At 42.3% G+C, this 27,847-nt stretch overlaps 1 protein-coding gene and 1 long non-coding RNA gene across 6 annotated transcripts in view; one reads left to right on the top strand and one right to left on the bottom strand.

Annotated features, from left to right (window-relative positions):
* Positions 1-315: 315 nt before the first annotated feature.
* FNDC3A (fibronectin type III domain containing 3A) overlaps positions 316-27,847 on the bottom strand; it is a 381,088-nt gene continuing 353,556 nt past the window's right edge. For all 5 annotated transcript variants that reach the window (XM_077298073.1, XM_077298074.1, XM_077298077.1 and 2 more), the window contains 2 exons: positions 27,676-27,803; positions 316-4,507 (listed from right to left, as the gene is read on the bottom strand). In XM_077298073.1, the coding sequence (XP_077154188.1) occupies positions 4,193-4,507; positions 27,676-27,803 (443 nt within the window). In that variant the 3' untranslated portion in view covers positions 316-4,192. The remainder of the gene's footprint in view (positions 4,508-27,675; positions 27,804-27,847) is intronic.
* Positions 11,716-15,647, top strand: LOC143817028 (uncharacterized). The gene is made up of 3 exons (XR_013224046.1): positions 11,716-12,482; positions 12,643-12,799; positions 12,920-15,647. It is a non-coding gene; the product is annotated as an uncharacterized LOC143817028 (long non-coding RNA).

Below are 27,847 nucleotides of genomic sequence, written 5' to 3'. Positions count from 1 at the left end.
ATTTTGTTTCTCTATCTTTTTCTAGCCTGAGTTATGAGGAGAAATGTAAAGGCAGGCAACACCTAAATTCGCACTTTTTCCAAACTTTGAAAATCAATAATAAAAAAAAAATCTAGATTTTTTTTTCTTCACATTTTGCATTGTCTGACACTATTACCAAATAAAATCTCAAAAGAATTAAAGATATAGAGGTAAAAATGAACGGTTTACTTGACATGGAATGACCCAATACTAAGAATCATAGTGAATAAGAGGAGACTGAAAATGTAAAATAAAAGCCAATGTGCGAAATAGTAATAAAAAACACACAAGAGAAAGAATTATACAACTTTTATTTTCCACAGATTTTATAGAATTTTGCTACATTGTTTATGTATATTTCTATGCGATTATACATTATTCCTTTTTATGAAGTCCAACATTATACAATTTATATTGATAGGTTTGGTAGTGTACCTATAAGATTTTAAAAAGTTTTTTTTTTTCTTTTTTTGGAATGTACAGTGTATGAGGTAAAATTATTAAGCTTAGATTAAAAATTTAGCTTTTTTCTTATTTCTGCAGATATCTGCACTGAGACTCAGTGGCAGATGCGCTATTAAATGACGTTTACTATCAAAAATAGGAATTCATCTTGAATTTTGCTATGAAAAAAACAAAACAAAAACAAAAAAAAAGTCACTTTAGATAATCAAGTGAGTGACCTTAAATTTAGACATTCAACCGTGTGGAAATTTCTGGGCAAATACACACAACCTCATTTATACTGGCCGAACATGGCACATACAGAAGGCTCTAGAAAGAAAAAAATCCATATATCATTTCCTGTGAAAACATATTAACCGGTACATAAAAAGGTGACAAAGGAAGAGAAGAGAACAGAGGTAAACGCACATCACAAGTCATAGGACAGAGCATTGTCACCACCAGAGGACTGAAAATTTTACATCTATTGTAACAAAACAAAATTAAAAATCTACAAAACACGTTATTTGACACAAACAATTACAATACATGCCCATTACTACTGCAGAAACAACTCTGGAAAAGATCTTTATAGCAAGAATTAGCTGCTTATTTATCCAAGAGAAGTGCTCATTGACATTAAAATGCTAATCAATCCCAAGAAAACTAAAACCACAGTGATTCACCACCTCCTGACATAGCGGAAAATAAATAAAGAGGACGAGGATGGGTGCGGGATCGGACAGTATGGGCGCGGGATCGGACAGTATGGGCGCGGGATCGGACAGTATGGGCGCGGGATCGGACAGTATGGGCGCGGGATCGGACAGTATGGGCGCGGGATCGGACAGTATGGGCGCGGGATCGGACAGTATGGGCGCGGGATCGGACAGTATGGGCGCGGGATCGGACAGGTTTCCATTACAGTTCACATACGCTAGCAGTTCATAGATACCCGCACAGAAGGTGCCCAATATCATACTTCATTCTGGTCATTCGAGAACTTACATATGCAAGCTCACAAAACAGGAGAAAATTGCAAAGTGCTTCGATGCAATACTGACTACATGCGATTAACAATTTGGTACAAATTCAGGACAGACATGACGACATTACATTAAACAGTTTTTTTCACACCCCCCCCCCCCCCAAGAAATAAAGCAGCTTAAAAAAAAGGTTTTCGGTGCAAATTACAACATTTTGCCTTTAAGATTTGGTGTGAGAAATAAGAAAGGCTAGGAACTGAGCACTGATGTAAAGAGGGCAACCACAATGGCAGGGCAACTATAAGACTAGTGGTAGTCCATGAGCCTATATGCTAGTTAGCTAAAAGTGCTGAGACATACCTGAATTTCCAAAGAGTAATCTTAAGTGGTAATCCTCTAGCCCTGTATGACATCCCCCCAAAAAAATATAAATAAATGAAGGAACTGCCACAGAGACCTAGGGGGACAGAAGTGGATAGATTTTTTTTGCTGGTTACGACAAGGCTGATCTCCTCATGGTAGAAGGATAGAATGGTTGCTGGTTGCCAAGAAATCAAACCAAATCAAAAAACCAAACCGTTCATAAAACGGCATATAAGAAGAGAAAGGTGGCACAAACAAGGTAATGGTGCTTCAAGCTAGGAATTTACAAAATGCGCAACAATGGTTATAAAGTATATCAATGTAGGGAGAATGTGGGCTTTTCTAACTGAAGTTTAGAAATAGTCAAGAGTCGTGAATCCTATTTGGTCCATAATCAGCCATTGCAACCAGAATATAAAATAAAACCATCGGTGTAGTATTAACTAGGCATACGTGCCAATAAAAGACAAACTAGGTAAAATAAAACATACAAATCTGTTCCAACCAAAGCATAAAACAATAAAGAGGATCTGTCATCAGATTTCACAATGCAAACCGTATACATTAAATAGATCTCTTAGACCTGATGAGGCTGGTATACTTACTTTGAAAGAAATCCACATTAGAAAGGCTCTATAATCCAGTTATTAAAATAGGTATTTTATAAGTCCAACAGTAGCTGTACTCAAGAAATGCTTATTTTAATATCAGGTGGGAAAAAGGATTATACCGCCATTCTGACAGAGTTTCAATGTAAGATGTAGATTCTGCTGTGGATTTTATCCCTTTACATTGAAATCCACAAATAAAAATTGGCAGTGGAGATTGACCTACTGCATATTTAAAGATCCACATTGCAGGTCAATTTCCGTGAGAAAAAAGTAAGAAAATAAACAGCATGCGGATGAGATTTGTGGAGATTTCATCCCCATCGTTGGAATTCAGTATGAATTTTCCTTGTGTAAATCCACATTTCCATCCTGTTCACTTACACTCTGAAAGCACATCATTATTATATCTGTATGCATGATGTGTCAATCATTACACTAAATGTATTTATTTTTTTACAATTTTGGTCAGATTAGAAGCCCTTTCCCCTACAGGAGTCATACTATTGAGTTACTATTCTGACAGATGAATTGGGCTTTTACACCACCTATTCTGAATAGATTTGCATTTCTGAAAATTGGTAGAAGTAAAAGTGTAAATAACATGTTTCTGATGTGGATACGAGAATGTGGCCAGCTGGGACGTCTTACAGCTTTTCCTCCTTAATCATTACCGAATTACGTGGAGCTGCTGTTACTAGTCACTGACCAGAACCCATGTGGTTGAGGTCATGGTTTGGCAGTGGTTCATCAATCCACTGGAGATGTGTTCTAAGTGTCGGGGATGCAGAAGTCACAGTCCTGAGAGCCCAGTAATACATGGACACCCTAGTTATCAGAGAAGTTACAGCTCCCTAGGTCGTTCTGGATTCCTCCATCTCACCTCTCAACAGACCAGTTGATGCAGTGTACGTGCCTACTAGTCACCATTATGGCCATGTCTATGATATTCCTTGCATCTGGTTAAGGCATCAACCTTTTCTTTATTCTAACCAGCAGAATTTGTCCTTCCACATATTATGTCCAAAGGTTCTTCGTCCAATTTAGAATAATGAGGTGGTGTCTGCTACTATAAACAGGCAAAGGTAAACCTGGTTATCCTAAAAAAGCTCAATTCCCATCACGTCTTTGCAAGGCATCAGAATTCTGATGGAGCCTCATTCAAGAATGCAGTCGTGAAATCTGTCCTATGTACAATACATACCTTCTGAACTTCCCTTATCCGCCATATTAATTGGTTAATCTTACATACCATTCTAGAAATTCCAGTTACATGTACTGCCTGAGATGAGACAAATTACTGGATTTTGATTAAACACCGGTTACCGCCAGAGGGCAACGCATCAGGCAGCAACGAGGGTAGATTTAAGACACAGAGGAGGTAGAAGTACAATGAGAAGAACACCCCCCACTTCTTAAACAATGTATTTTTTTGCAGCACTTGAGGTGACCCTTTAATAAATCTCTATCATCCTTGCACAAGGTCAGTCGCTTAACCATGAAAGAACTGAGGAGCGTTGGACGTGTGTAAACATTACACCACATGGCATATGAGTCGAGGTCTGTCCGGCTCAAGACCATACAATAGGACAAGCTTTGTGGCTGACAGAAGTGACAACATGACATGCTACAGTAGTCCTGATGCTGTACTACATGCCACAATGTTTTCTTTAAAAGCAATTTTGTAAAACAAAAGGTATGTTTTTCTTTAGTAGATGTAAAGTAAAAAAATAAAGTATAGGAATCAGGATAAAGCTAAATGTGGATCCTTCACTTTATAACAAAGTATTGGATAATGAAGGCAATCAGGATGGAGAATGTAGCAAACAGCACAAGGATGACGGCAGCGCACTGCTCGTCGCTCAGCGTCCTTGTTGTCCTTGTGGGTTCAGTAATGTCTTTGCTGGTGTTGCTTTGTGACTCGTTCTTGTGTGAGATGAAAAGGACTGTGGCACTGTAAGCACCGGTCAAATCCTGGGGACCGGCAGCATCTTGGCACTGGCGAATGGCACATACGCGGAATCGATATTCACAGTTCAAATGGAGGGCAGAGTATCGGTGAGATGTATTGGATCCCTTATATGCCTGAAAGAGAAAGGATCATGTGTCATTATCAGATCAAAATGTTGAGGGTTGTATTCCATAAGCCACAATCTAAACAGTGTAACACTTAGGATTGTAATAATTATTGGGCCCGATTCATCAAAACTTTTACACCAGTATTCTGGAGTAAAAAGCTTTGAAAAATTGAGCAATTTTGGCACAGCGCAAGGCTGTGCTATCATTTTGGGACTTTTTGCATTCTACCACAATTCTGTCCCAGCTCCAATAAAGTGGGCAGAGATGGGGAAGGACGGGGGAGTGGCGACCGGCATTTATCAAACTCATGATGAGCGGCAGTGCTTGTTACACAAATCTTACCCCAGGAAGGACTGGAGTGGGATTTGGGGAGGCACACAGAGAGGCGTATGCCCGTATAGTTTTGTAGTATATATTACAATATAGCAGACGATCACAAACTCAGGTCCACTAGGGTGACAGAAAAAAAAAGTTCCAAATTATCACCCTGCTCCCAGATAAAAAAAAAAAAAAAAAAATAGACATTCTAGAAAAATACTAATAAGAAAACCATATGGTAGTATCCATAAAAGATCAATATTGAAAGAAAAATGTAAAATGGAGCGAGATCCAGAAAATTGAAACACAAATTCGAATTTTTTTTTTAACCACTAACATAAGGAGGCTTATAAGTCTGCATATCCCACGGTTTGCTCTCCACAAGCAGAAGATTTACCCCATAAACCACCTATTTTATATGAAAACGGACTACCCCTTGAATAGCAAAAGAGACAGGCTTGAAAGCCCCTGACGTTTTCAGTTGCTGTAGACTCCATGTCCTCAATAAACTAGTTAACAGAGAACGTATTAATAGGATTAGTCGTGCAGGAAGTCTTATTAGTTAATGTAATACAGTCCTGTTTGCTTTGCTAAATTAATATACTTTGCAGTGTTATATTTTTAAAAATGTAATTCAATAACATGAAAAATCAATATTTGGCATCCACAGCTTTCTTTCTGTATTAAACCGAATTGCAACAGCAAATATATGCGCAACCAACACAAAGATGAACCAGTTGTAGGGAAACTATTAAGATGTACGGTAGAACAAAACCTCGTAATAAAGCCTAATGAATACATCAGTATTGATCTCCGGAGAGGAAGCCAATACTCATTTGTATCTTAGCTTATACTTAGGCTTAATAAGATTAGCTTTTTTAGTAGAAATGTTCCTTTCATTTCAGCCATCAACACACATAAGACTACTCCTGATGTCTCTACATCTCAGATTTACACATGTAATAGATAGGATTCAGATGGAAAAAAGGTGGGTACAAAACCTGTCTCCTGTAAAAAATAAAACAAAACTAAAGATGCCAAGTAAGTTGAAATGATCTCTAAAAGAGAAAAAATATATTGTAATTTTTTACAAAAAGGAAAATGGGCTGATGCAAAAAGTTTGGGCATCCTTGGAGATTTGTGTGCTCAGATTACTTTGGTTTCAGACCTTAATAAGTCTGTTAGGGTTATGGCTTGTTCACAATCATCATTAGGAAAGGCCAGATTATCTTTAGTACGTTAAGCCATGTAAAAAAATTTTTTTTTCCATAAACATGTTTATGTAATGCTGTAGATAAGCCGCTGTGGCCACCGGCATCAGGGGCTTTCTGTAATGCTGTAGATAAGCCCCTGATGTCACCTGAAAGGTAAGAAAAACAGGTTATATTATACTCACACGCTGCTCAGTGTCCACTAGAGGATAGGCTGTATGCTCGCATCATGCAACCATGCAGCCTGCCATCTAGTAGCAGAGCTAGACCCGTTGTGGGACATATGGATTAAAAGCATCTCTGAATAAAGATGAGGAATTTTGTTGTTGTTTTTTTATTTCTTTTGCAGATGACGAGGGCATCGGGGGAATGGGCGAGGTCGTAAGTATGGTTTAATTAAGATTATTAAGAGAGTATGTGTCTTTTTTCAATTAAAGGACTGTTTTCTGGGTGTATGTGTTTTCATACAATGTGACTATGGGGTTAGTAATGGGGGCATCTTATTGATGCCTCTCCATTACTAATCTCAGGGCTTGATGTCACCTGACAATACAAAGGTGACATCAACTCACCCAACTATCACCCCACTTGCCACCGGTAGAAGGCAAGTGGGAAGAGCAAGGCTAAGTGCCAGAGTTGTCGCATCACAGAGATGCGCCTTTTCTGGGGCGGCTGAGAGCTGACGTTTTTAGCCTGGGGAGGGGCAGTATCGATGGCTCCTTCCTAGGCTATAAATATCAGCCTGCAGCTGTCTGCATAGCCTTTGCTGGTTATTAAAGGAGGACCTATGCCTTTTTTTTTTTAGGATACCTTATTTTAATAGCCAGTATACAGTTGTGAGCTGATATTAACAGCCTGGGATGCTTCATGGGTATTACCCTCTTCCCAGGCTGTAGTGAAATATGTATAAATATATATGTGTATAGTGAACTATGTATAGGTTTATTGTGTGACTAGTAATAATCTAACATCTGTCCTGAAGGCTGCAGGTCTCACCCAGGTGTTAATATGTATTTTCTTGAGAAGGCAGTCTACTGTCTCTGATCTCACCAGGGGGTCGTCCTGGGAACCAAGAAAGGAAACATTTGACACCTCCTAGCTTTTTGAAGAGAGATGTCAATTACAGCCTGACACTATCTGTGGGAAGCTTTACACAAAGAATCTCAGAGAAAATAACATTCACTGGGGGTGCGGCCATGGTCCAATTAAAAACAAGCAATTAGAATATCAACTTGAGGGGCTGGTCTAGAAATCTGACCTCCAGGGTGACTCTATAAATTTGGCTTGTATACATTCAACATTGTTCACATGTGAGGGCAGCCTGGGAAGCTGATGTGATCCAGTCTATATTCATCCTACCCTCAGGGAGCAGAAGCAGATGACAAGTTAGCTATTTCTGTATGTTTTTCTCCTGTTTATTTTATACAGTACTGTTTTGCATAGTTGTATGTCTTTTTATTACTATATTTTTATACCTTTTTTTACTGTAAGCACTGAACCTTTTTGTACTAAAGCATAAAACTAACAGTTGAACCTTGTATGTTCTGAAGAATCCATAGCCTTCAGTGTGTGAGCCTTATGAGTGGTAGACAGTATTAGTAATATTTTCGGGACCCATCGCCCGTGTATTCGGTGAGTGGTGGCAGCATGTATGAGCGGGTGTGTGGCCTGGGTCGGTGTGTGATTTATGCTCCCATTACAGCATAGGACAGAGGTTGAATGCTGGACAGAGAGGGGAGATAGATCAACCCTTGCAGGCACAACCCCAAATCACGTGCTGAGAGCGGAAACGTGACGAATTAGCAGCAGCACGGAGAGGTATCCGTGACACAGGCTACAAACATCATCTCCCAGCCGTCAGCTTTCCCTCTGCTAGTTACAAAAATCAGGCAAGAGCCCACGACATTTTTTTTCAGAAAAATAATTTTTTATTCATTAAATACATGTACAGTAAGCTTCACACACACACTGTACTAACTGTATATGTCACAGACATCAGTATACCTACCTTTTCTACTTGTATTTACAGCAGGTAATCCTCTACAGTGTGTGTGTGTGTGTGTGTGTGTGTGTGTGTGTGTGTGTGTGTGTGTATGTATGTGTATATATATATATATATATATATATATATATATATATATATATATATATATATATATATATGTGTATATTTATATATATGTATATATATATATATATATATATATATATATATATATATATATATATATATATATATATATTAACATACACACACGTACACATACATACAGTACAGATCAAAAGTTTGGACACCTCATTTAAAGATTTTTCTGTATTTTCATGACTATGAAAATTGTACATTCACCCTGATATACTTAACAAAAAAGTGTGAAACAACTGAAATTATGTCTTATATTTTAGGTTCTTCAAAGTAGCCGCCTTTTGCTTTAATGACTGCTTTGCACACTCTTGGCATTCTCTTGATGAGCTTCAAGAGGTAGTCACCGGGAATGGTCTTCCAACAATCTTGAAGGAGTTCCCAGAGATGCTTAGCACTTGTTGGCCCTTTTGCATTCACTCTGCGGTCCAGCTCACCCCAAACCATCTCGATTGGGTTCAGGTCTGGTGACTGTGGAGGCCAGGTCATCTGGCGTAGCACCCCATCACTCTCCTTCTTGGTCAAATAGCCCTTACACAGCCTGGAGGTGTGTTTGGGGTCATTGTCCTGTTGAAAAATAAATGATGGTCCAACTAAATGCAAACTGGATGGAATAGCATGCTGCTGCAAGATGCTGTGGTAGCCATGTTAGTTCAGTATGCCTTCAATTTTGAATAAATCCCCAACAGTGTCACCAGCAAAGCACCCCCACACCATCACACCTCCTCCTCCATGCTTCACGGTGGGAACCAGGCATGTAGAGCCCATCCGTTCACCTTTTCTGCGTCGCACAAAGACACGGTGGTTGGAACCAAAGATCTCAAATTTGGACTCATCAGACCAAAGCACAGATTTCCACTGGTCTAATGTCCATTCCTTGTGTTCTTTAGCCCAAACAAGTCTCTTCTGCTTGTTGCCTATCCTTAGCAGTGGTTTCCTAGCAGCTATTTTACCATGAATGCCTGCTGCACAAAGTCTCTTCTTAACAGTTGTTGTAGAGATGTGTCTGCTGCTAGAACTCTGTGTGGCATTGACCTGGTCTTTAACTGAGCTGCTGTTAACCTGGGATTTCTGAGGCTGGCGACTCGGATAAACTTATCCTCAGAAGCAGAGGTGACTCTTGGTCTTCCTTTCCTGGGGCGGTCCTCATGTGTGCCGGTTTCTTTGTAGCACTTGATGTTTTTTGCCACTGCACTTGGGGACACTTTCAAAGTTTTCCCAATTTTTCGGACTGACTGACCTTCATTTCTTAAAGTAATTATGGCCACTCGTTTTTATTTACTTAGCTGCTTTTTTCTTGCCATAATACAACTTCTAACAGTCTATTCAGTAGGACTATCAGCTGTGTATCCACCAGACTTCTGCTCAACACAACTGATGGTCCCAACCCCATTTATAAGGCAAGTAATCCCACTTATTAAACCTGACAGGGAACACCTGTGAAGTGAAAACCATTCCCGGTGACTACCTCTTGAAGCTCATCAAGAGAATGCCAAGAGTGTGCAAAGCAGTCATCAAAGCAAAAGGTGGCTACTTTGAAGAACCTATAAGGCCAGTTTCACATTTGCAGAAATGCAACATGTAGCAATTTTTAGAGGCGTCAATTTGCCGCCTGGAAACGTATGCGGTCTATTGCGTAAGGAATGCGCCAAAAAAAAGCATTGCTGTCTATATGAACACATGCGTTCACAAGCACATGCGTTTGCTTGCGTTCGTGAACGCATGCGTTGCACCAGAGAAAAACATGTCTAGACACTGATAAGCAACCCCCCACATACAAGGTGATAAAGGGAGGGAGTGGACATTTGCAGGTCACTACTCAGCAGACAGCCAAGCAGAGCAGACAGACCACAGCACCTTGGAGCAAACAAGCCTCTGAACAATGTGAGTATATCCTAGCCCAGTGATGGGCAACCTTTTGAGCTTGGTGTGTCAAAATTCGCCAAAAAACCGAGCATAACTTGGGTGGTGTGTCACCTTGATAAAAAAAACATAATTTTGCGACATGTATAGTTTAAATAACAAATATGTATAATTAGAATTAACTTACCTGCTTAGTGACTTCTTTGTTCATCTGTCAGTTGGTTTCTTTTGTTGGTCTTGCTATTATTTAACTTGTGTGGGGTGCCGTGAACTAAGATAAGTGAGGGGGAGGGGGAATTCTTCCAGTGATGGCGAACCTGTGGCACTCCAGCTGTTGCAAAACTACAATTCCCATCATGTCTTCACAGCCAAAGCCTTTGCTTTGAATGGCCAGCCATGATGGGAATTGTAGTTTTGCAACAGCTGGACTGCCACAGGTTCGCCATCACTGACAGCCTCCCTCTCACTTATCTCAGTAATGGCCAATGACACCCCACAGTTCACTGGATGATGGTTGCTGTAGTAGTCACAGGGCCTGCAGACAGCAATCACAGGGCCTCCAGACAGCAATCACAGGGCCTCCAGACAGCAATCACAGGGCCTCCAGACAGCAATCACAGGGCCTCCAGACAGCAATCACAGGGCCTCCAGACAGCAATCACAGGGCCTCCAGACAGCAATCACAGGGCCTCCAGACAGCGATCACAGGGCCTCCAGACAGCGATCACAGGGCCTCCAGACAGCGATCACAGGGCCTCCAGACAGCGATCACAGGGCCTCCAGACAGCGATCACAGGGCCTCCAGACAGCGATCACAGGGCCTCCAGACAGCGATCACAGGGCCTCCAGACAGCGATCACAGGGCCTCCAGACAGCGATCACAGGGCCTCCAGACAGCGATCACAGGGCCTCCAGACAGCGATCACAGGGCCTCCAGACAGCGATCACAGGGCCTCCAGACAGCGATCTCCTCAGGCCTCAGAAGTGCAGCCTGGGACTTCTGGCCAGCGCAGCAGGGAGCAGCGCAATGCCGCCCAAACAACACAGATCCGACGCAGAGGCCTGGGACTTCCGGGAGCTGCGCCTGGCCTACCGGAAGTCCCAGGCCTAGACGCTCTGCACCGGAGCTCTGTTGTTTGGACCCACAGACCTCCTGCATGGCATCCGATCCGATAAAAAATCGGATCGGATGCCATTAGTGTTGAGCATTCCGATACCGCAAGTATCGGGTATCGGCCGATACTTGCGGGTATCGGAATTCCGATACCGAAATCCGATACTTTTGTGGTATCGGGTATCGGTATCAAAACAACATTAATGTGTAAAATAAAGAATTAAAATAAAAAATATTGCTATACTCACCTCTCCGACGCAGCCTGGACCTCACCGAGGGAACCGGCAGCGTTGTTTGCTTAAAAATCGCGCTTTTCCTTCCTTACGTGAAGTCCCGGCTTGTGATTGGTCGCGTGCCGCCCATGTGGCCGCGACGCGACCAATCACAGCAAGCCGTGACGTAATTTTAGGTCCTTCAGGATTTTAAAATCACGTTCTGGCTTGTGATTGGTCGCGTCGCGGTCACATGGGCGACGCGACCAATCACAAGCCGGGACGTCACGGGAGGCAGGACAAGCGCGCATTTTAAAATCCTTCAGACCCTGGGAAAGAAGCAATTTCTATGGGGCCGCGGCTGGCGTGTCACTGAAAATGACTACGCGTGTCAGCACTGACACGCGTGTCATAGGTTCGCCATCACTGTCCTAGCCAATGCCTTTATTTTCTATTTTCTGTCTCTCCGTGTCCTAATTTCTGCCATTTCTTTCTTTCTGCATGCATCAGAATGTCTTCTTCTTCTGATGAGGAGCAAAGTCCTGGGCCTTCTGAAGTAGAACATGTCAGTGAAGTGAGTACTCACTTCCACAGATTGGTAAGTATTCACTGTCACATCTACACGTATGACAATTTTTTGTTTTTCATTTTTTTAGAGCACTTCTACTGCGGCAGAGACTGGGCAGGAGCAGCGGAGTCACGGTCGGGTGGCAAGGCGGCAGCGTGTACGTATACAAGGCTAACAGTTTACTGTATCCTCACATTAGTATTCTTGAATCTTCCTTTCTTTACATTCCTATTTCTTTAAATTTTTCTTCTGGAATCCTTTTGTATCTTGACTTTCCTTATTCATGCCATCTCTCAGCCTCTGTTTTCTTTCTTTTCCTTATGTTAATGGATCCAACATTAATGTCTTTATTTAATTTTTAGGTTCCAGAAAGGGATGAAGACCTCATAGAAAATGACCTCCTCATCTCCCTGGTCCAGGAGCGAGTCCCGTTGTGGGACACCCGGGTTCCACAGCACTCGGACAACGTGACAATCCGGCACCTATGGAATGAGGTGGCCAAAGAGATGTGGGATGGCTGGGACAACGCCCCGACTCGGGTCCGAAATGCTTTTGGTAAGTATTGCAATGCAGTGTGAAGCAGCAGAGACCTTGGCCGTGCTCACACAACTGTGTGTGATGAGATAAACTCTCAGGAGTTTCTCTCATCACACACAGTTGTGTGAGCACGGCCAAAAGTCCACTGTCTAACCATTATGTTTTGTTTTTTCAACAGTGGCCAGAGTCAAAACACGTTGGCGTTCGATGAAGGACCGCTTCAACAAGGACCTGCGTCAAGAGAGCCGTGTTCCCAGTGGTTCAGGAGCAAAGATCAGAAAGTACAAATACCATCGCGTTCTGGCTTTTTTAAGACTGGTCCTTGCCTAGAGAACGTAAGTATTTCTCCCGTGCATTAGGTTGTGTTGTATTGCCATAATCTGTATGTTTCTATTCCACAGGATTTTGCGTCTGGTTAATTTTTGGTATTAATTTTCTTTTTCCTTTTTTCACAGCACATGGAGCAGCACTGTTGGCCCAGGTTCTGGAGCAGTCCTTCATCAGACAGCCACGGACCTGTCCCAGCCATCCAGCAGCGCTGCAGCAAGTGGGCCTGCCACACTAACTGGAGACCAGGAAGCTGGTCCATCAGGTGTTCCCCTTTCCTAGTCCTCTGCCCCTTTTTTGGGGGGCTCCTCTCGGCAGCGGCAGAGGGCATCGGACAGGTCCCTCATGCCCGAGTTGTTGCACTTGAGCTCGGTTTTTCACAAAGGACTCAAGGCTTTGGGTGACCAAATGGATATTTCACTTAGCCACATGAATACACGTATCCAGGAGGTCACCAAAAGCATTGACCAAGTAAAAGCCGACCTCCAGCACATCATTTTTTTAACCAAATTGAGCAGGGCATGTCGGAACACCTTACTCCTGATCTCCAGCTGAGTGTCATGCAGGCCTGCAATGCTGCTTACGTGCAGCAGAGTTGGTATTTTCAGCAGACAGTGGCGGCATATCCACATGTGCCTTCACTGTCACGATTAACCTCAATGCCGACCTCTGCTGCATACCACTGCACGGCCACCTCTATTCCTAGCACTGCCGGACCAGTACAGCACCACCACCATGCCGAGTGCTGTTGGACAGCCCACCGCCACCACCATGACAACCGCTGCTCCTGTTTGGACCTTCTCCACTGACACGACGATGCAGCAGGACCCAGGCATGGCCTTCCGTACCGCCACCACCACGATACAGCAGGACCCAGGCATGGCCTTCCGTACCGCCACCACCACGATACAGCAGGACCCTGGCATGGCCTTCCGTATCGCCACCACCACGATGCAGCAGGACCCTGGCATGGCCTTCCGCTCTACAAGGGCTTTGGACTCTGGCATGGCCTTCCGCTCTACGAGCACTATGGACTCTCACACAGTGCAGCCGGACCCTGACAGGTCACCCACCACGACCATGCCACGACATATGAGCCCACCGAGGCTTCCCAGAACCCGGCAAACCCAGAAAGGAAAAAAAACAAACAGCGGACTCTTAGTATTCCTCCCCCTTCACCTCCCAGTGTGTCTGTAATGTCAGGTTTGTCACACCCTTCCAGTGCGTCTCAAGCCTCATGTGTCAAGCCCTATCCCCGAACTACCAGACCCCACAAGTTTCATTGCCCCTTCTCCTGCCACCTCTGCGTCGTCAACAGTTAGCCAGACCTCACAGCTTCACACCCCCCGTTTACATCACTCTACCCCAAGCAGGCGCAGTTAAATAAATATTTTGGTTGTTAAAAAATAAATACAAGTTCTTTTGCCCCAATTATGTTTGGTTTATTGTGTCTTTCGCCGCCGGCAACACACACCGTGCGCCAAATAAAAAACTTCGCCACACACTTTATTTTTTGGCCACATCATAGCTCCAGTAGTTAGCAAGTACAAGACTTTGTGTGTCTTTAGTATAGAGCTATGAGGTGGAACAAAAAATTTATACTTGTATTTTCTCCTTAATCTCTTCATTCTGCTTAGGCTGTGACTAGTGTTTCAGACAAGAGAAGAGAAAATGGTGGCAATACCATGCAAAACTATAGTCTACAGGTCAGGTGTCCAAAAACTCATTAGTTGGGACGCCTGACCTGGTGAGTAGAGAAGTGCATTGTATAGCCTCCTTTTTCTCTTCAGTGTACATAATCTATTTCACACAAACTCAAGGGACGATGGCAGTCATACACGGCATATCTATGCTCACCTGCACGTGTCAGAAATAGTGAATTCTTGAGGCTGTTATATGTGCATCATGAATTAATTATTTCTGACACCTGACTTGATGAGTGTAGATCTGTTTTGTATGACAGCCATTGTCTCTTCAGTCTGTGCCCAATGGATACTGCATAGCAGAACAGAATCAGGACGCAATGACGTCAACGACCTTATCACTAAAACCACATGGCTGCCGTCACACTAGCAGTATGTGGTCACTATTTTATATTGGTATTTGTAAGCCAAAACAAGGAGTGGAACTATTAGAGGAAAAGTATAATATTAGCATATCTAGCACTTCAGCCTTCATCACCCACTCCTGGTTTTGGATTACAAATACTGATAATAAATACAGACCAAATACTGCTAGTGTGAGGACAACCTCGGGTTATAGAGGAAATACATAGGAGACACGGTCAAGACAACGAAAAAAAGTTTATTAACGAGAAACATTAGTAACATGTAAGAAAATAACTGGTACAGATAAAATAACAACAGGACATTTACACAACATTGTCCTGCCATGACACACGTCCAATATCCGAATCAAAAAAGGCAGCAAATTGGTCCCGCATGTGGCCAACTTCAGCTGTTGACCGCAGCGGGTGATGCTGGTAATCGGGCAGTGGGTGTGCAACTGGTTCATCCAGTTCAATGTTGGGCCGCTCCTTAGCCATAATGTAATTGTGCAGAACCACACAGGCTTTGACCACCTCGTCAACTGTCTCCATTTTTAGATTTATGGTTGATGCAAGAATGCGCCATTTTGAGACTAGAATCCCAAAGGTACACTCTACAGGTTCTTCGTGCCCTGTTCAGTCGGTAGTTAAAGATCCTTTTAGTGTGGTTCAAGTCACGACTGGAATATGGCTTCAGTAGGTTTTCGCACATCTGAAAGGCCTCATCCCCAACCATAACAAATGGCATCGGTGGACCTTGAGTGTTGGGGAGAGGTTGTGGCCGTGGAAAATTAAAATTTTTGCCATACACACGGCGGCCCATATCCGAGTTCTTGAAAGTCTGGGAATCGTTGCCACGGCCAAAAGCTCCAATGTCCACGGCGATGAAGCGACAGTCGGCATCGGCTATTGCCAGAGCACACCAGAAAAATATTTTTTGTAATTGAAGTACTCCGATCCTGTTCTGGCTGGTTTGATAATGCAGATGTGCTTTCCATCCACCGCTCCCAAACAGTTGGGGAAATCACACACACTCCAGAATTTTTCCGCAATTTCAATCCACATGTCCAAGGTGGGTAGGGGTATAAACTCATCCCGGAGTACATTCCACAAAGCCCGGCAGGTGTCCGCAACTATTCCCGACAGGGTGGATATTCCAAGCCGGTATTGGAAATGGAGGGATGATAAACTCTCTCTGGTTGCCAGAAATCTGAAAGAAAAGAATTAATTAAGAAAAATTACAATCAGTTCTATTTAAGGTGTGGTTATGCTAAAGACAGAAAGGAAAATACCAAACAAAAAAAAAACATGTTAGTACACCCAAAATTAGCACTGGCGTTGGTTTACATTTCTTACGTACCTTAATGTAACCAGCAGACGTTCCTCGGGTGGAATCGCTCTACGGAGCTGGGTGTCCTGTCTCCGTATGGCTCCTTGAACAAAAGCAAGCAAATCCCGGAACGAGTCTTGCGACATCCTTGTGTATTCCGGGAATTTGTCTGGGTAGGCATTAAGCTCGCCATACAGCGTGTGATAGGCCCCACGTCTCTCACGTAATTCAATAATGGGGTGTCTCCAAAAACGCCTACGCCGTCTCCATCTTTCGCGATTTCTGTCTTGCTCCCAAGCAAATGCACAGGCAAGAAACAGCTTGATGCTTAAATCCAGGTTGAAATAAAAGCTCTCCATGCGAAGATCCATCATGACACAGGAAACAGTAGCACACTGTTAAGATTTCAGCAGTCCTATGGTCTATATATATATATATATATATATATATATATATATATATATATATATATATATATATATATATATATATATATATATATATATATATATATATATATATATATATATATATATAGATCCCATAATACACGCCCTCTGTAGTCACATTGGTGGTGTCTGTTTATCTAGATTTTTCTCCTGTAAAATTTGTCACCATGCGCACCAAAAACGCAAACGCAGAAAAAACCGCACACGTTCCCACATGCGTCTAAAAAACACTGCGTTTGTATGCATTTATATGCGTTTTTTCCAGCACTTGCGGATGCGGATTAAACGCTGCGGATTCTAACGCAAATGTGAAACTAGCCAAAGACATAATTTTAGTTGTTTCACACTTTTTTGTTAAGTATATAATTCCACATGTGTTAATTCATAGTTTTGATGCCTTCAGTGTGAATGTACAGTTTTCATAGTCATGAAAATACAGAAAAATCTTTAAAAGTGAGGTGTGTCCAAACTTTTGGTGTGTAGTGTGTGTGTGTGTGTAGTGTGTGTGTGTGTGTGTGTGTGTGTGTGTGTGTGTGTGTGTGTGTGTGTGTGTGTGTGTGTGTGTGTGTGTGTGTGTGTGTGTGTGTGTGTGTGTGTGTATATATGGAAAAAATTGGAACAGCATCCAGTACTACCTCAATAACGTGCAGTGCTTTCCAACCAGCAGTCCAATAGCCTCCAGTTGTAGTATCAAAAAAAGAAAAGCAGCACAAAATAATAGAAAAAAAGTGGACTTTATTGCCTGAAAGGCGTGGCAACGTTTCGGATACAAAATCCTTTTTCAAAAAAAGGATTTTGTATCCGAAACGTTGCCACACCGTTCAGGCAATAAAGTCCACTTTTTATTTATTTATATATATATATATATATATATATATATATATATATATACATACAGTGCCTACAAGTAGTATTCAACCCCCTGCAGATTTAGCAGGTTTACACATTTGGAATTAACTTGGCATTGTGACATTTGGACTGTAGATCAGCCTGGAAGTGTGAAATGAACTGCAGCAAAAAAGAATGTTATTTCTTTGTTTATTTTTTTTTTTTAAATTGTGAAAAGTATTTTCAGAGGGTCATTTATTATTCAACCCCTCAACCCCCCAGAATTCTGTTTGGTTCCCCTAAAGTATTAAGAAGTAGTTCAGGCACAAAGAACAATGAGCTTCACATGTTGGGATTAATTATCTCTTTTTCCAGCCTTTTCTGACTATTTAAGACCCTCCCCAAACTTGTGAACAGCACTCAAACATGGTCAACATGGGAAAGACAAAAGAGCATTCCAAGGCCATCAGAGACAAGATCGTGGAGGGTCACAAGGCTGGCAAGGGGTACAAAACCCTTTCCAAAGAGTTGGGCCTACCTGTCTCCACTGTTGGGAGCATCATCCGGAAGTGGAAGGCTTATGGACCTACTGTTAGCCTTCCACGGCCTGGACAGCCTTTGAAAGTTTCCTCCCGTGTCGAGGCCAGGCTTGTCCGAAGAGTCAAGGCTAACCCAAGGACAACAAGGAAGGAGCTCCGGGAAGATCTCATGGCAGTGGGGACATTGGTTTCAGTCAATACCATAAGTAACGTACTCCACCGCAATGGTCTCCTTTCCAGACGAGCCCGTAAGGTACCTTTACTTTCAAAGCGTCATGTCAAGGCTCGTCTACAGTTTGCTCATGATCACTTGGAGGACTCTGAGACTGACTGGTTCAAGGTTCTCTGGTCTGATGAGACCAAGATCGAGATCTTTGGTGCCAACCACACACGTGACGTTTGGAGACTGGATGGCACTGCATACGACCCCAAGAATACCATCCCTACAGTCAAGCATGGTGGTGGCAGCATCATGCTGTGGGGATGTTTCTCAGCCAAGGGGCCTGGCCATCTGGTCCGCATCCATGGGAAGATGGATAGCACGGCCTACCTGGAGATTTTGGCCAAGAACCTCCGCTCCTCCATCAAGGATCTTAAGATGGGTCGTCATTTCATCTTCCAACAAGACAACGACCCAAAGCACACAGCCAAGAAAACCAAGGCCTGGTTCAAGAGGCAAAAAATCAAGGTGTTGCAGTGGCCAAGTCAGTCTCCTGACCTTAACCCAATTGAAAACTTGTGGAAGGAGCTCAAGATTAAAGTCCACATGAGACACCCAAAGAACCTAGATAACTTGGAGAAGATCTGCATGGAGGAGTGGGCCAAGATAACTCCAGAGACCTGTGCCGGCCTGATCAGGTCTTATAAAAGACGATTATTAGCTGTAATTGCAAACAAAGGTTATTCCACAAAATATTAAACCTAGGGCTTGAATAATAATTGACCCACACTTTTATGTTTAAAATTTATAAAAATTTAACTGAGCAACAAAACTTTTTGGTTTGTAAGATTTATGCATCTGTTAATAAATCCTGCTCTTGTTTGAAGTTTGAAGGCTCTAACTTATTTGCATCTTATTAAACCTGCTAAATCTGCAGGGGGTTGAATACTACTTGTAGGCACTGTATATATATATATATATATATATATATATATATATATATATATATATATATATATATATATATATATAAATATATACACATATACTAGATGGTGGCCCGCTTCTAACGCATCGGGTATTCTAGAATATGCATGTCCACGTAGTATATTGTCCAGCCACGTAGTATATTGCCCAGCCACGTAGTATATTGCCCAGCCACGTAGTATATTGCCCAGCCACGTAGTATATTGCCCAGCCACGTAGTATATTGCCCAGCGACGTAGTATATTGCCCAGCGACGTAGTATATTGCCCAGTCACGTAGTATATTGCCCAGTGACGTAATATACAGCACAGAGCCACGTAGTATATTGCACAGCGAAGTAGTATACAGCACAGAGCCACGTAGTATATTGGCCAGTCACGTAGTATATTGCCCAGCCACGTTTGTCACAGGTTAAAAAATAAAAAATAAATATATACTCACCTTTCCGAGGGCCCCTTGTAGTCCACGGCAGCTTCCGGTCCCAGGGTTGGTCTGAGCGCAGGACCTGTGATGACGTCGCGGTCACATGACCGTGTAGCGGTCACATGACCGTGATGTCACGTCAGGTCCTTTCCGCGCAGGCGCGCAGGACTTGTGATGACGTCGCGGTCACATGACCGTGACGTCATGGCAGGTCCTTCTGCCATACCATCTTTGCAACCGCAACCTGCAACGGAAGATGGCGGGCGGCGCGAGCGGCTCAGCGGACTACAGAGGGTGAGTATAGCAGGTTTTTTTATTTATTATTTTTAACATTACATTTTGTACTATTGATGCCGCATAGGCAGCGTCAATAGTACAAAATTGGGGACACACAGGGTTAATAGCGGCGGTAACAGAGTGCGTTACCCACGGCATAACGCGGTCCGTTACCGCCGGCATTAACCCTGTGTGAGCGGTGACCGGAGGGGTGTATGCGGGCGCCGGGCAATGAGTGCGGGGAGTAAGGAGCGGCCATTTTTTTCCGGACTGTGCGCATCGCTGATTGGTAGCGGAAGCCATGACAGGCAGCTGGCGAGACCAATCAGCGAACGAATAACCGCGACAGACAGACAGAAAGACGGAAGTACCCTTAGACAATTATATAGTGGATATATCTATCTATCTATCTATCTATCTATCTATCTATCTTACTGGCATCTATATACCTATATATATCTATGTATATATATATCTATTCTATTCTAACCTGTCACTTTGTGATTTTACTGAATGCGGCACATGAATTGCTTTTATTCCATCTTTTACCAAATGTTACAGACTTTTTCCGATTTTAAGAAAGATGCTTGCGTTACCAATCACTAATCCAAATGTACCATATTCCTGCCGAATTTGTGTTTGGCGATTGTTTTCCAAACATGTTCACTCATCTCCATCATAAAATTCCAAAGTCTGTAACGTTGGCTGATAAAAAGATGGGAGTTCTAGCAGCACTTAACTTTGTTCATTATTATTGGGCATCGCACATCCACACGATCCCATCGTGGTCTTCTAAACCCGCCTATACAAAATGGATGGAGATTGAAAAATTATGGTTAGCCCCAGCTCACCCCAACCTTCTGATCTGGATTGGGGCTTACAATCCCCCGTTAATAGACCTATTATGTCCAATGATGAACACCAGAAATACTGTATATGGATGGTCTTCTCTAAAAATTAAATCTGACATCAATGAATTCTGCTCTTCCTTCTCCATCTGAATTTCCCTGAAAGTTTAATAATCTATTCATTTTACAGTGGTATGAACTCAATCTGGCTTGTTTAACGTTGTTTTCAGCTCGTCATAGGGATGTAGAATTCGCGTTTTAAAGATGATTACCGTATGTCAACAAATTTCTCCCTCCATTCTCTTACATTATTTCAATATATTAAAATTAGACACTTTGCCTCATCATTATTCCACGGTCTACAGACCTCCATTCCTACCTCCTTTGTGAGACTGTGCAAGAATAGTTCAACAACAAGAGGTTTAACCCCTTCACCCCCAAGGGTGGTTTGCACGTTAATGACCGGGCCAATTTTTACAATTCTGACCACTGTCCCTTTATGAGGCTATAACTCTGGAACGCTTTGACGGATCTTGGCGATTCTGACATTGTTTTCTCGTGACATATTGTACTTCATGTTAGTGGTAAAATTTATTCGATATAACTTGCGTTTATTTGTGAAAAAAATGGAAATTTGGCGAAAATTTTGAAAATTTTGCAATTTTCCAACTTTGAATTTTTATGCCCTTAAATCACAGACATATGTCACGCAAAATACTTAATAAGTAACATTTCCCACATGTCTACTTTACATCAGTACAATTTTGGAACCAAAATTTTTTTTTTGTGACGGAGTTATAAGGGTTAAAAGTTGACCAGCAATTTCTCATTTTTACAACACCTTTTTTTTTTAGGGACCACATCTCATTTGAAGTCATTTTGAGGGGTCTATATGATAGAAAATACCCAAAAGTGACACCATTCTAAAAACTGCACCCCTCAAGGTGCTCAAAACCACATTCAAGAAGTTTATTAACCCTTCAGGTGTTTCACAGGAATTTTTGGAATGTTTAAATAAAAATGAACATTTAACTTTTTTTCACACAAAATTTATTTCAGCTCCAATTTGTTTTATTTTACCAAGGGTAACAGGAGAAAATGGACCCCCAAAGTTGTTGTACAATTTGTCCTGAGTACGCTGATACCCCATATGTGGGGGTAAACCACTGTTTGGGCGTATGGCAGAGCTCGGAAGGGAAGGAGCGCCATTTGACTTTTCAATGCAAAATTGACTGGAATTGAGATGGGACGCCATGTTGCGTTTGGAGAGCCCCTGATGTGCCTAAACATTGAAACTCCCTACAAGTGACACCATTTTGGAAAGTAGACCCCCTAAGGAACTTATCTAGATGTGTGGTGAGCACTTTGACCCACCAAGTGCTTCACAGAACTTTATAATGCAGAGCCATAAAAATAAAAAATCATATTTTTTCACAAAAATGATTTTTTGCCCCCAATTTTTTATTTTCCCAAGGGTAAGAGAAGAAATTGGACCCCAAAAAATGTTGTGCAATTTGTCCTGAGTACGATGATACCCCATATGTGGGTGTAAACCATTGTTTGGGCGCATGGCAGAGCTTGGAAGGGAAGGAGCGCCATTTGACTTTTCAATGCAAAATTGACTGGAATTGAGATGGGACGCCATGTTGCGTTTGGAGAGCCCATGATGTGCCTAAACATTGAAACTCCCTACAAGTGACACCATTTTGGAAAGTAGACCCCCTAAGGAACTTATCTAGATGTGTTTTGAGAGCTTTGAACCCCCAAGTGTTTCACTACAGATTATAACGCAGAGCCGTGAAAATAATTTTTTTTTTCTCAAAAATGATTTTTTTAGCCCCCAGCTTTGTATTTTTACAAGGGTAACAGAATAAATTGGACCCCAAAATTTGTTTTCCAATTTGTCCTGAGTACGCTGATACCCCATATGTGGGGGGGAACCACTGTTTGGGCGCATGACAGAGCTCGGAAGGGAAGGAGCGCCATTTGGAATGCAGACTTAAATGGATTGGTCAGCAGCCGTCACGTTGCATTTGCAGAGCCCCTGATGTACCCAAACAGTACAAACCCCCCACAAGTGACCCCATATTGGAAACTAGACCTCCCAAGGAACTTATCTAGATGTGTTTTGAGAACTTTGAACCCCCAAGTTTTTCACTAAAGTTTATAGCGCAAAGCCGTGAAAATAAAAATTCTTTTTTTTTTTTTCACAAAAATGATTTTTTAGCCCCCAGTTTTGTATTTTCACAAGGGTAACAGGATAAATTAGACCCCAAAAGTTGTTGTCCAATTTGTCCTGAGTACGCTGATACCCCATATGTGGGGGGGAACCACTGTTTGGGTGCATGACAGAGCTCGGAAGGGAAGGAGCGCCATTTGGAATGCAGCCTTAAATGGATTGGTCTGCAGGCGTCACGTTGCATTTGCAGAGCCCCTGATGTACCCAAACAGTACAAACCCCCCACAAGTGACCCCATATTGGAAACTAGACCTCCCAAGGAACTTATCTAGATGTGTTGTGAGAACTTTGAACCCCCAAGTGTTTCACTACAGTTTATAACGCAGAGCCGTGAAAATAAAACATCTTTTTTTCCCACAAAAATGATTTTTAGCCCCCCAAATTTTTATTTTCCTAAGGATAACAAGAGAACTTGGACCCCAGAAGTTGTTGTTCAATTTGTCCCGAGTACGCTGATAACACATATGTTGGGGTAAACCCCTTTTTGGGCGCACGGGAGAGCTCGGAAGGGAAGGAGCACTGTGTTACTTTTTCAACGCAGAATTGGCTGGAATTGAGATTGGACGCCATGTCACGCTTGGAGAGCCCCTGATGTGCCTGGACAGTGGAAACTCCCCAATTCTACCTGAAACCCTAATCCCAACACACCCCTAACCCTAATCCCAACGGTAACCCTAACCACACCCCTAGCCCTGACACACCCATAATTCTAATCCCAACCCTAATCCAAACGTAAATGTAATCCAAACCCTAACCCTAACTTTAGCCCCAACCCTAACTTTAGCCCCAACCCTAACTTTAGCCCCAACCCTAACTTTACCTCCAACCCTAGCCCTAACCCTACCCCTACACGTGACTGAAATACGTGGCACTGAAATACGTGGCACTGAAATACGTGGCACTGAAATACGTGGCACTGAAATACGTGGCACTGAAATACGTGGCACTGAAATACGTGATACGTGGCACTGAAATACGTGATACGTGGCACTGAAATACGTGATACGTGGCACTGAAATACGTGGCACTGAAATACGTGGCACTGAAATACGTGGCACTGAAATACGTGGCACTATGACTGTCAGAAAATGTTCATTAAACGGTTAGGGGTGAGGTTAGAGTTTGGATCCCTTTATCACCTTGATGGTGGTGGGTGGCTTTTCAGTGTGTTTTCTGGTTTTTTTCGATAAAAATGCATGCGTTTTTAACGCAAACAAACGCATGTGCTTAAAAACGCAAGAAAATACTGCAGGTTGTATTTCTGAAAATGAACGCATGCAGAAAAAAAACGCATGCGTTTGAAAACGCGACCAAACGCGTACAAAAAAACCGCATGCGTTTTCAATGTTAAATATAGGGAAAAAACGCATGCGTTTTTTTGTGCAAAAAACGCTGCAGACAAAAACGCAAGTGTGAAACCAGCGACGCTTTTTATAGCAAAAAAGTTTTTGCGTCTCCACATTTTGAGACCTATAATTTTTCCACATTTTGCTCCACAGAATCATGTGAGGTCTTGTTTTTTGCGGGACGAGTTGACGTTTTTATTGGTAACATTTTCGGACACGTGACCATTTTTGATCGCTTTTTATTCCGATTTTTGTGAGGCAGAATGACCAAAAACCTGCTATTCATGAATTTCTTTTGGGAGAGGCGTTTATACCGTTCCGCGTTTGGTAAAATTGATAAAGCAGTTTTATTCTTCGGGTCAGTACGATTACAGCGATACCTCATTTATATCATTTTTTTATGTTTTGGCGCTTTTATACGATAAAAACTATTTTATAGAAAAAATAATTATTTTGGTATCGCTTTATTCTCAGGACTATAACTTTTTTATTTTTTTGCTGATGATGCTTTATGGCGGCTTGTTTTTTGCGGGACAAGATGACGTTTTCAGCGGTACCATGGATATTTATATCAGTCTTTTTGATCGCGTGTTATTCCACTTTTTGTTCGGCGGTATGGTAATAAAGCGTTGTTTTTTGCCTCGTTTTTTTTTTTTTTTTCTTACGGTGTTTACTGAAGGGGTTAACTAGTGGGGCAGTTTTATAGGTTGGGTCGTTACGGACGCGGCGATACTAAATATGTGTACTTTTATTGTTTTTTTTTTTTATTTAGATAAAGAAATGTATTTATGGGAATAATATATATATTTTTTTTTATTATTTATTTAGGAATTTTTTTCTTTTTTTTTTTTTTACACATGTGGAAAAATTTTTTTTTAACTTTTTTACTTTGTCCCAGGGGGGGACATCACAGATCGATGATCTGATAGTGTGCACAGCACTCTATCAGATCACCGATCTCACTGACAGGGCTGCAGGCTTACCAGCGTCTGCTCTGAGCAGACACTCGGTAAGCCACCTCCTTCCCTGCAGGACCCGGATGCCGCGGCCATCTTGGATCCGGGACCTGCAGCCAGGAAGGAGGTAGGAGACCCTCGCAGCAACGCGATCACATCGCGTTGCTCCGGGGGTCTCAGGGAAGCCCGCAGGGAGCCCCTTCCCTGCGCGATGCTTCCCTATACCGCCGGTACACTGCGATCATGTTTGATCGCGGTGTGCCGGGGGTTAATGTGCCGGGGGCGGTCCATGACCGCTCCTGGCACATAGTGCCGGATGTCAGCTGCGATAGGCAGCTGACACCCGGCCGCGATCGGCCGTGCTCCCCCCGTGAGCGCGGCCGATCGCGTATGACGTACTATCCCGTCGGTGGTCATACGGGCCCACCCCACCTCGACGGGATAGTACGTCTGATGTCAGGAAGGGGTTAATATCTAGTATTTACAATATTCTACAGGCTCCAGCACAGATTCCCAAACTAGACACTGGAATATCTGCGTACCGTGGTAGGATGGAGAAATGTTTGGATCAGAGCAGCCAAGACTGCATCTTGAATTTCATACAAAGAAAATCAGTACAAAATCCTTCATCTCTGGTACCATACGCCTGAATTTTTACATAAAATGGACCCATCTATTCCTTCCCTTTGCTGGCATTGCGTCCCGACTAGAGGTTCTATATTTCACATTTTTTGGGACTGTCCACTGATTAAACCGTTCTGAGTGATAGTCCAATGCCTCTTTAAGCAAGTTTTTTGAGTGGATCTCCCATTAAGTCCTCAGCTCTTTCTATTAAATATTTTCCCTGAATCCATATCCAGGAGATCCATTAGATTGCTTTTACGTATGTTAACAGCACGGTGCTTGATTGCCTACCAATGGAAGCAAACCTCTCCACCTTCCCAACTAGATCTATATTCTCGAATCAAGGATATCAGGAACTTTGAATACCGAGCAGCCCTTAATGACAATACTGTAGAGAGATTTAACCTTGTTTGTTGTCACTGGGATTCCTTTTGGTCCATGTTAAATATAAGACCTCTATGAGATGGATATAACGAGGTCATAACATTCCACATAATTCCCCCCCCCCCGGTTTCCTTTTGTCCGAGTCTGTTTGTAAGAATTTACTCTTTATCTCTTTGAAAATGTTTAACTATTACTATAGTATAAGATTGGTTATTAACCCCTTTCTGACCTCGGACGGGATGGTACGTCTGAGGCCAGATCCCCTGCTTTGATGCAGGCTCCGGCGGTGAGCCCACATCAAAGCCGCGACATGTGCGCGCAATAGCGGCGAGTGGAATCGCGATCCACCCGCCGGTATTAACTAGTTAAATGCCGGTGACAAACGCTGACAGCGGCATTTAACTACTGTTTCCGGCCGCGCGGCCAGAAATGCAATCATCACCAACCCCCGTCACATGATCGGGGGTCAGTGATGCGTCGGCATAGTAACCAGGGGTTTCCTTGAGACTTCTATGGTTACTGATGCCGGCTTGCTGTGAGCGCCACCCTGTGGTCGGCGCTCATAGCAAGCCTGTAATTAAGCTACATAGGAGCGATATGATGATCGATACTATGCAGCAGAGCCGATCAGGCTATGCCAGCTTCTAGTCTCCCATAGAGGCTATTGAAGCATGGCAAAAGTAAAAAAAAAAAAGTTTAAAAAAATATGAAATAAATAAAAAAATATATAAAACGTTTAAATCACCCCCCTCTCGCCCCATTCAAAATAAAATAAAATATACACATAGTTGGTATTGCCGCGTTCAGAATCGCCCGATCTATCAATAAAAAACAAGGATTAACCTGATCGCTAAAATTCGAAATGCCAAAATTACAGTTTTTTTTCGGTCGCCGCAATATTGCATTAAAATGCAATAACGGGCGATCAAAAGAACGTATCTGCACAAAAATCGTATCATTAAAAACGTCAGCTCGGCACGCAAAAAAAAAAAAAAGCCCTCACCCGACCCCAGATCACGAAAAATGGAGACGCTAAAAGGTATCTGAAAATGGCACAATTTTTTAGGTTCACTAAATGCTAAAATTGACCTGCCATTATGATTCTGCAGGTCATTACGAGTTCATAGACACCAAACATGTCTAGGTTATTTTTTAGCTAAGTGGTGAAAAAAAATTCCATACTTTGAAAAAAATAAAAATAAAAAATTGCTATCTATATATATATATATATATATATATATATATATATATATATATATATATATATATATATATATATATACTGTATATTTCCCCCTGAAATACAAAGGAAATTTGTCATCTTTAATAACTTTAGGCCTTTTAAGAGATCACTTCAGCTTCAATGTGCTTAACTGTTCACAATAAAGGATCAAGCCTAATATATATATCAAAATAAAATAAGTCATGTGATTAATGAGGCGAAATACCTGTTTAAAATCGGAGTCTTTCCCGACCATTATTTGTAGAATATAGATGATGGGATCGCCCTTCATTGGGGCCAGTGATTCCCAGACGACTTCACAGGTGTGATCATTTATTCGGTCTATTCGAGGAGCTGGGAAATGAAGGCATGTAGGAGAACGTAAGAAGAGAAATGGA

The sequence above is a fragment of the Ranitomeya variabilis genome, chromosome 3 (assembly GCF_051348905.1).
Source record: "Ranitomeya variabilis isolate aRanVar5 chromosome 3, aRanVar5.hap1, whole genome shotgun sequence".
Lineage (NCBI taxonomy): Eukaryota > Metazoa > Chordata > Amphibia > Anura > Dendrobatidae > Ranitomeya > Ranitomeya variabilis.
This window is presented reverse-complemented; position numbering and strand designations above follow the sequence as displayed.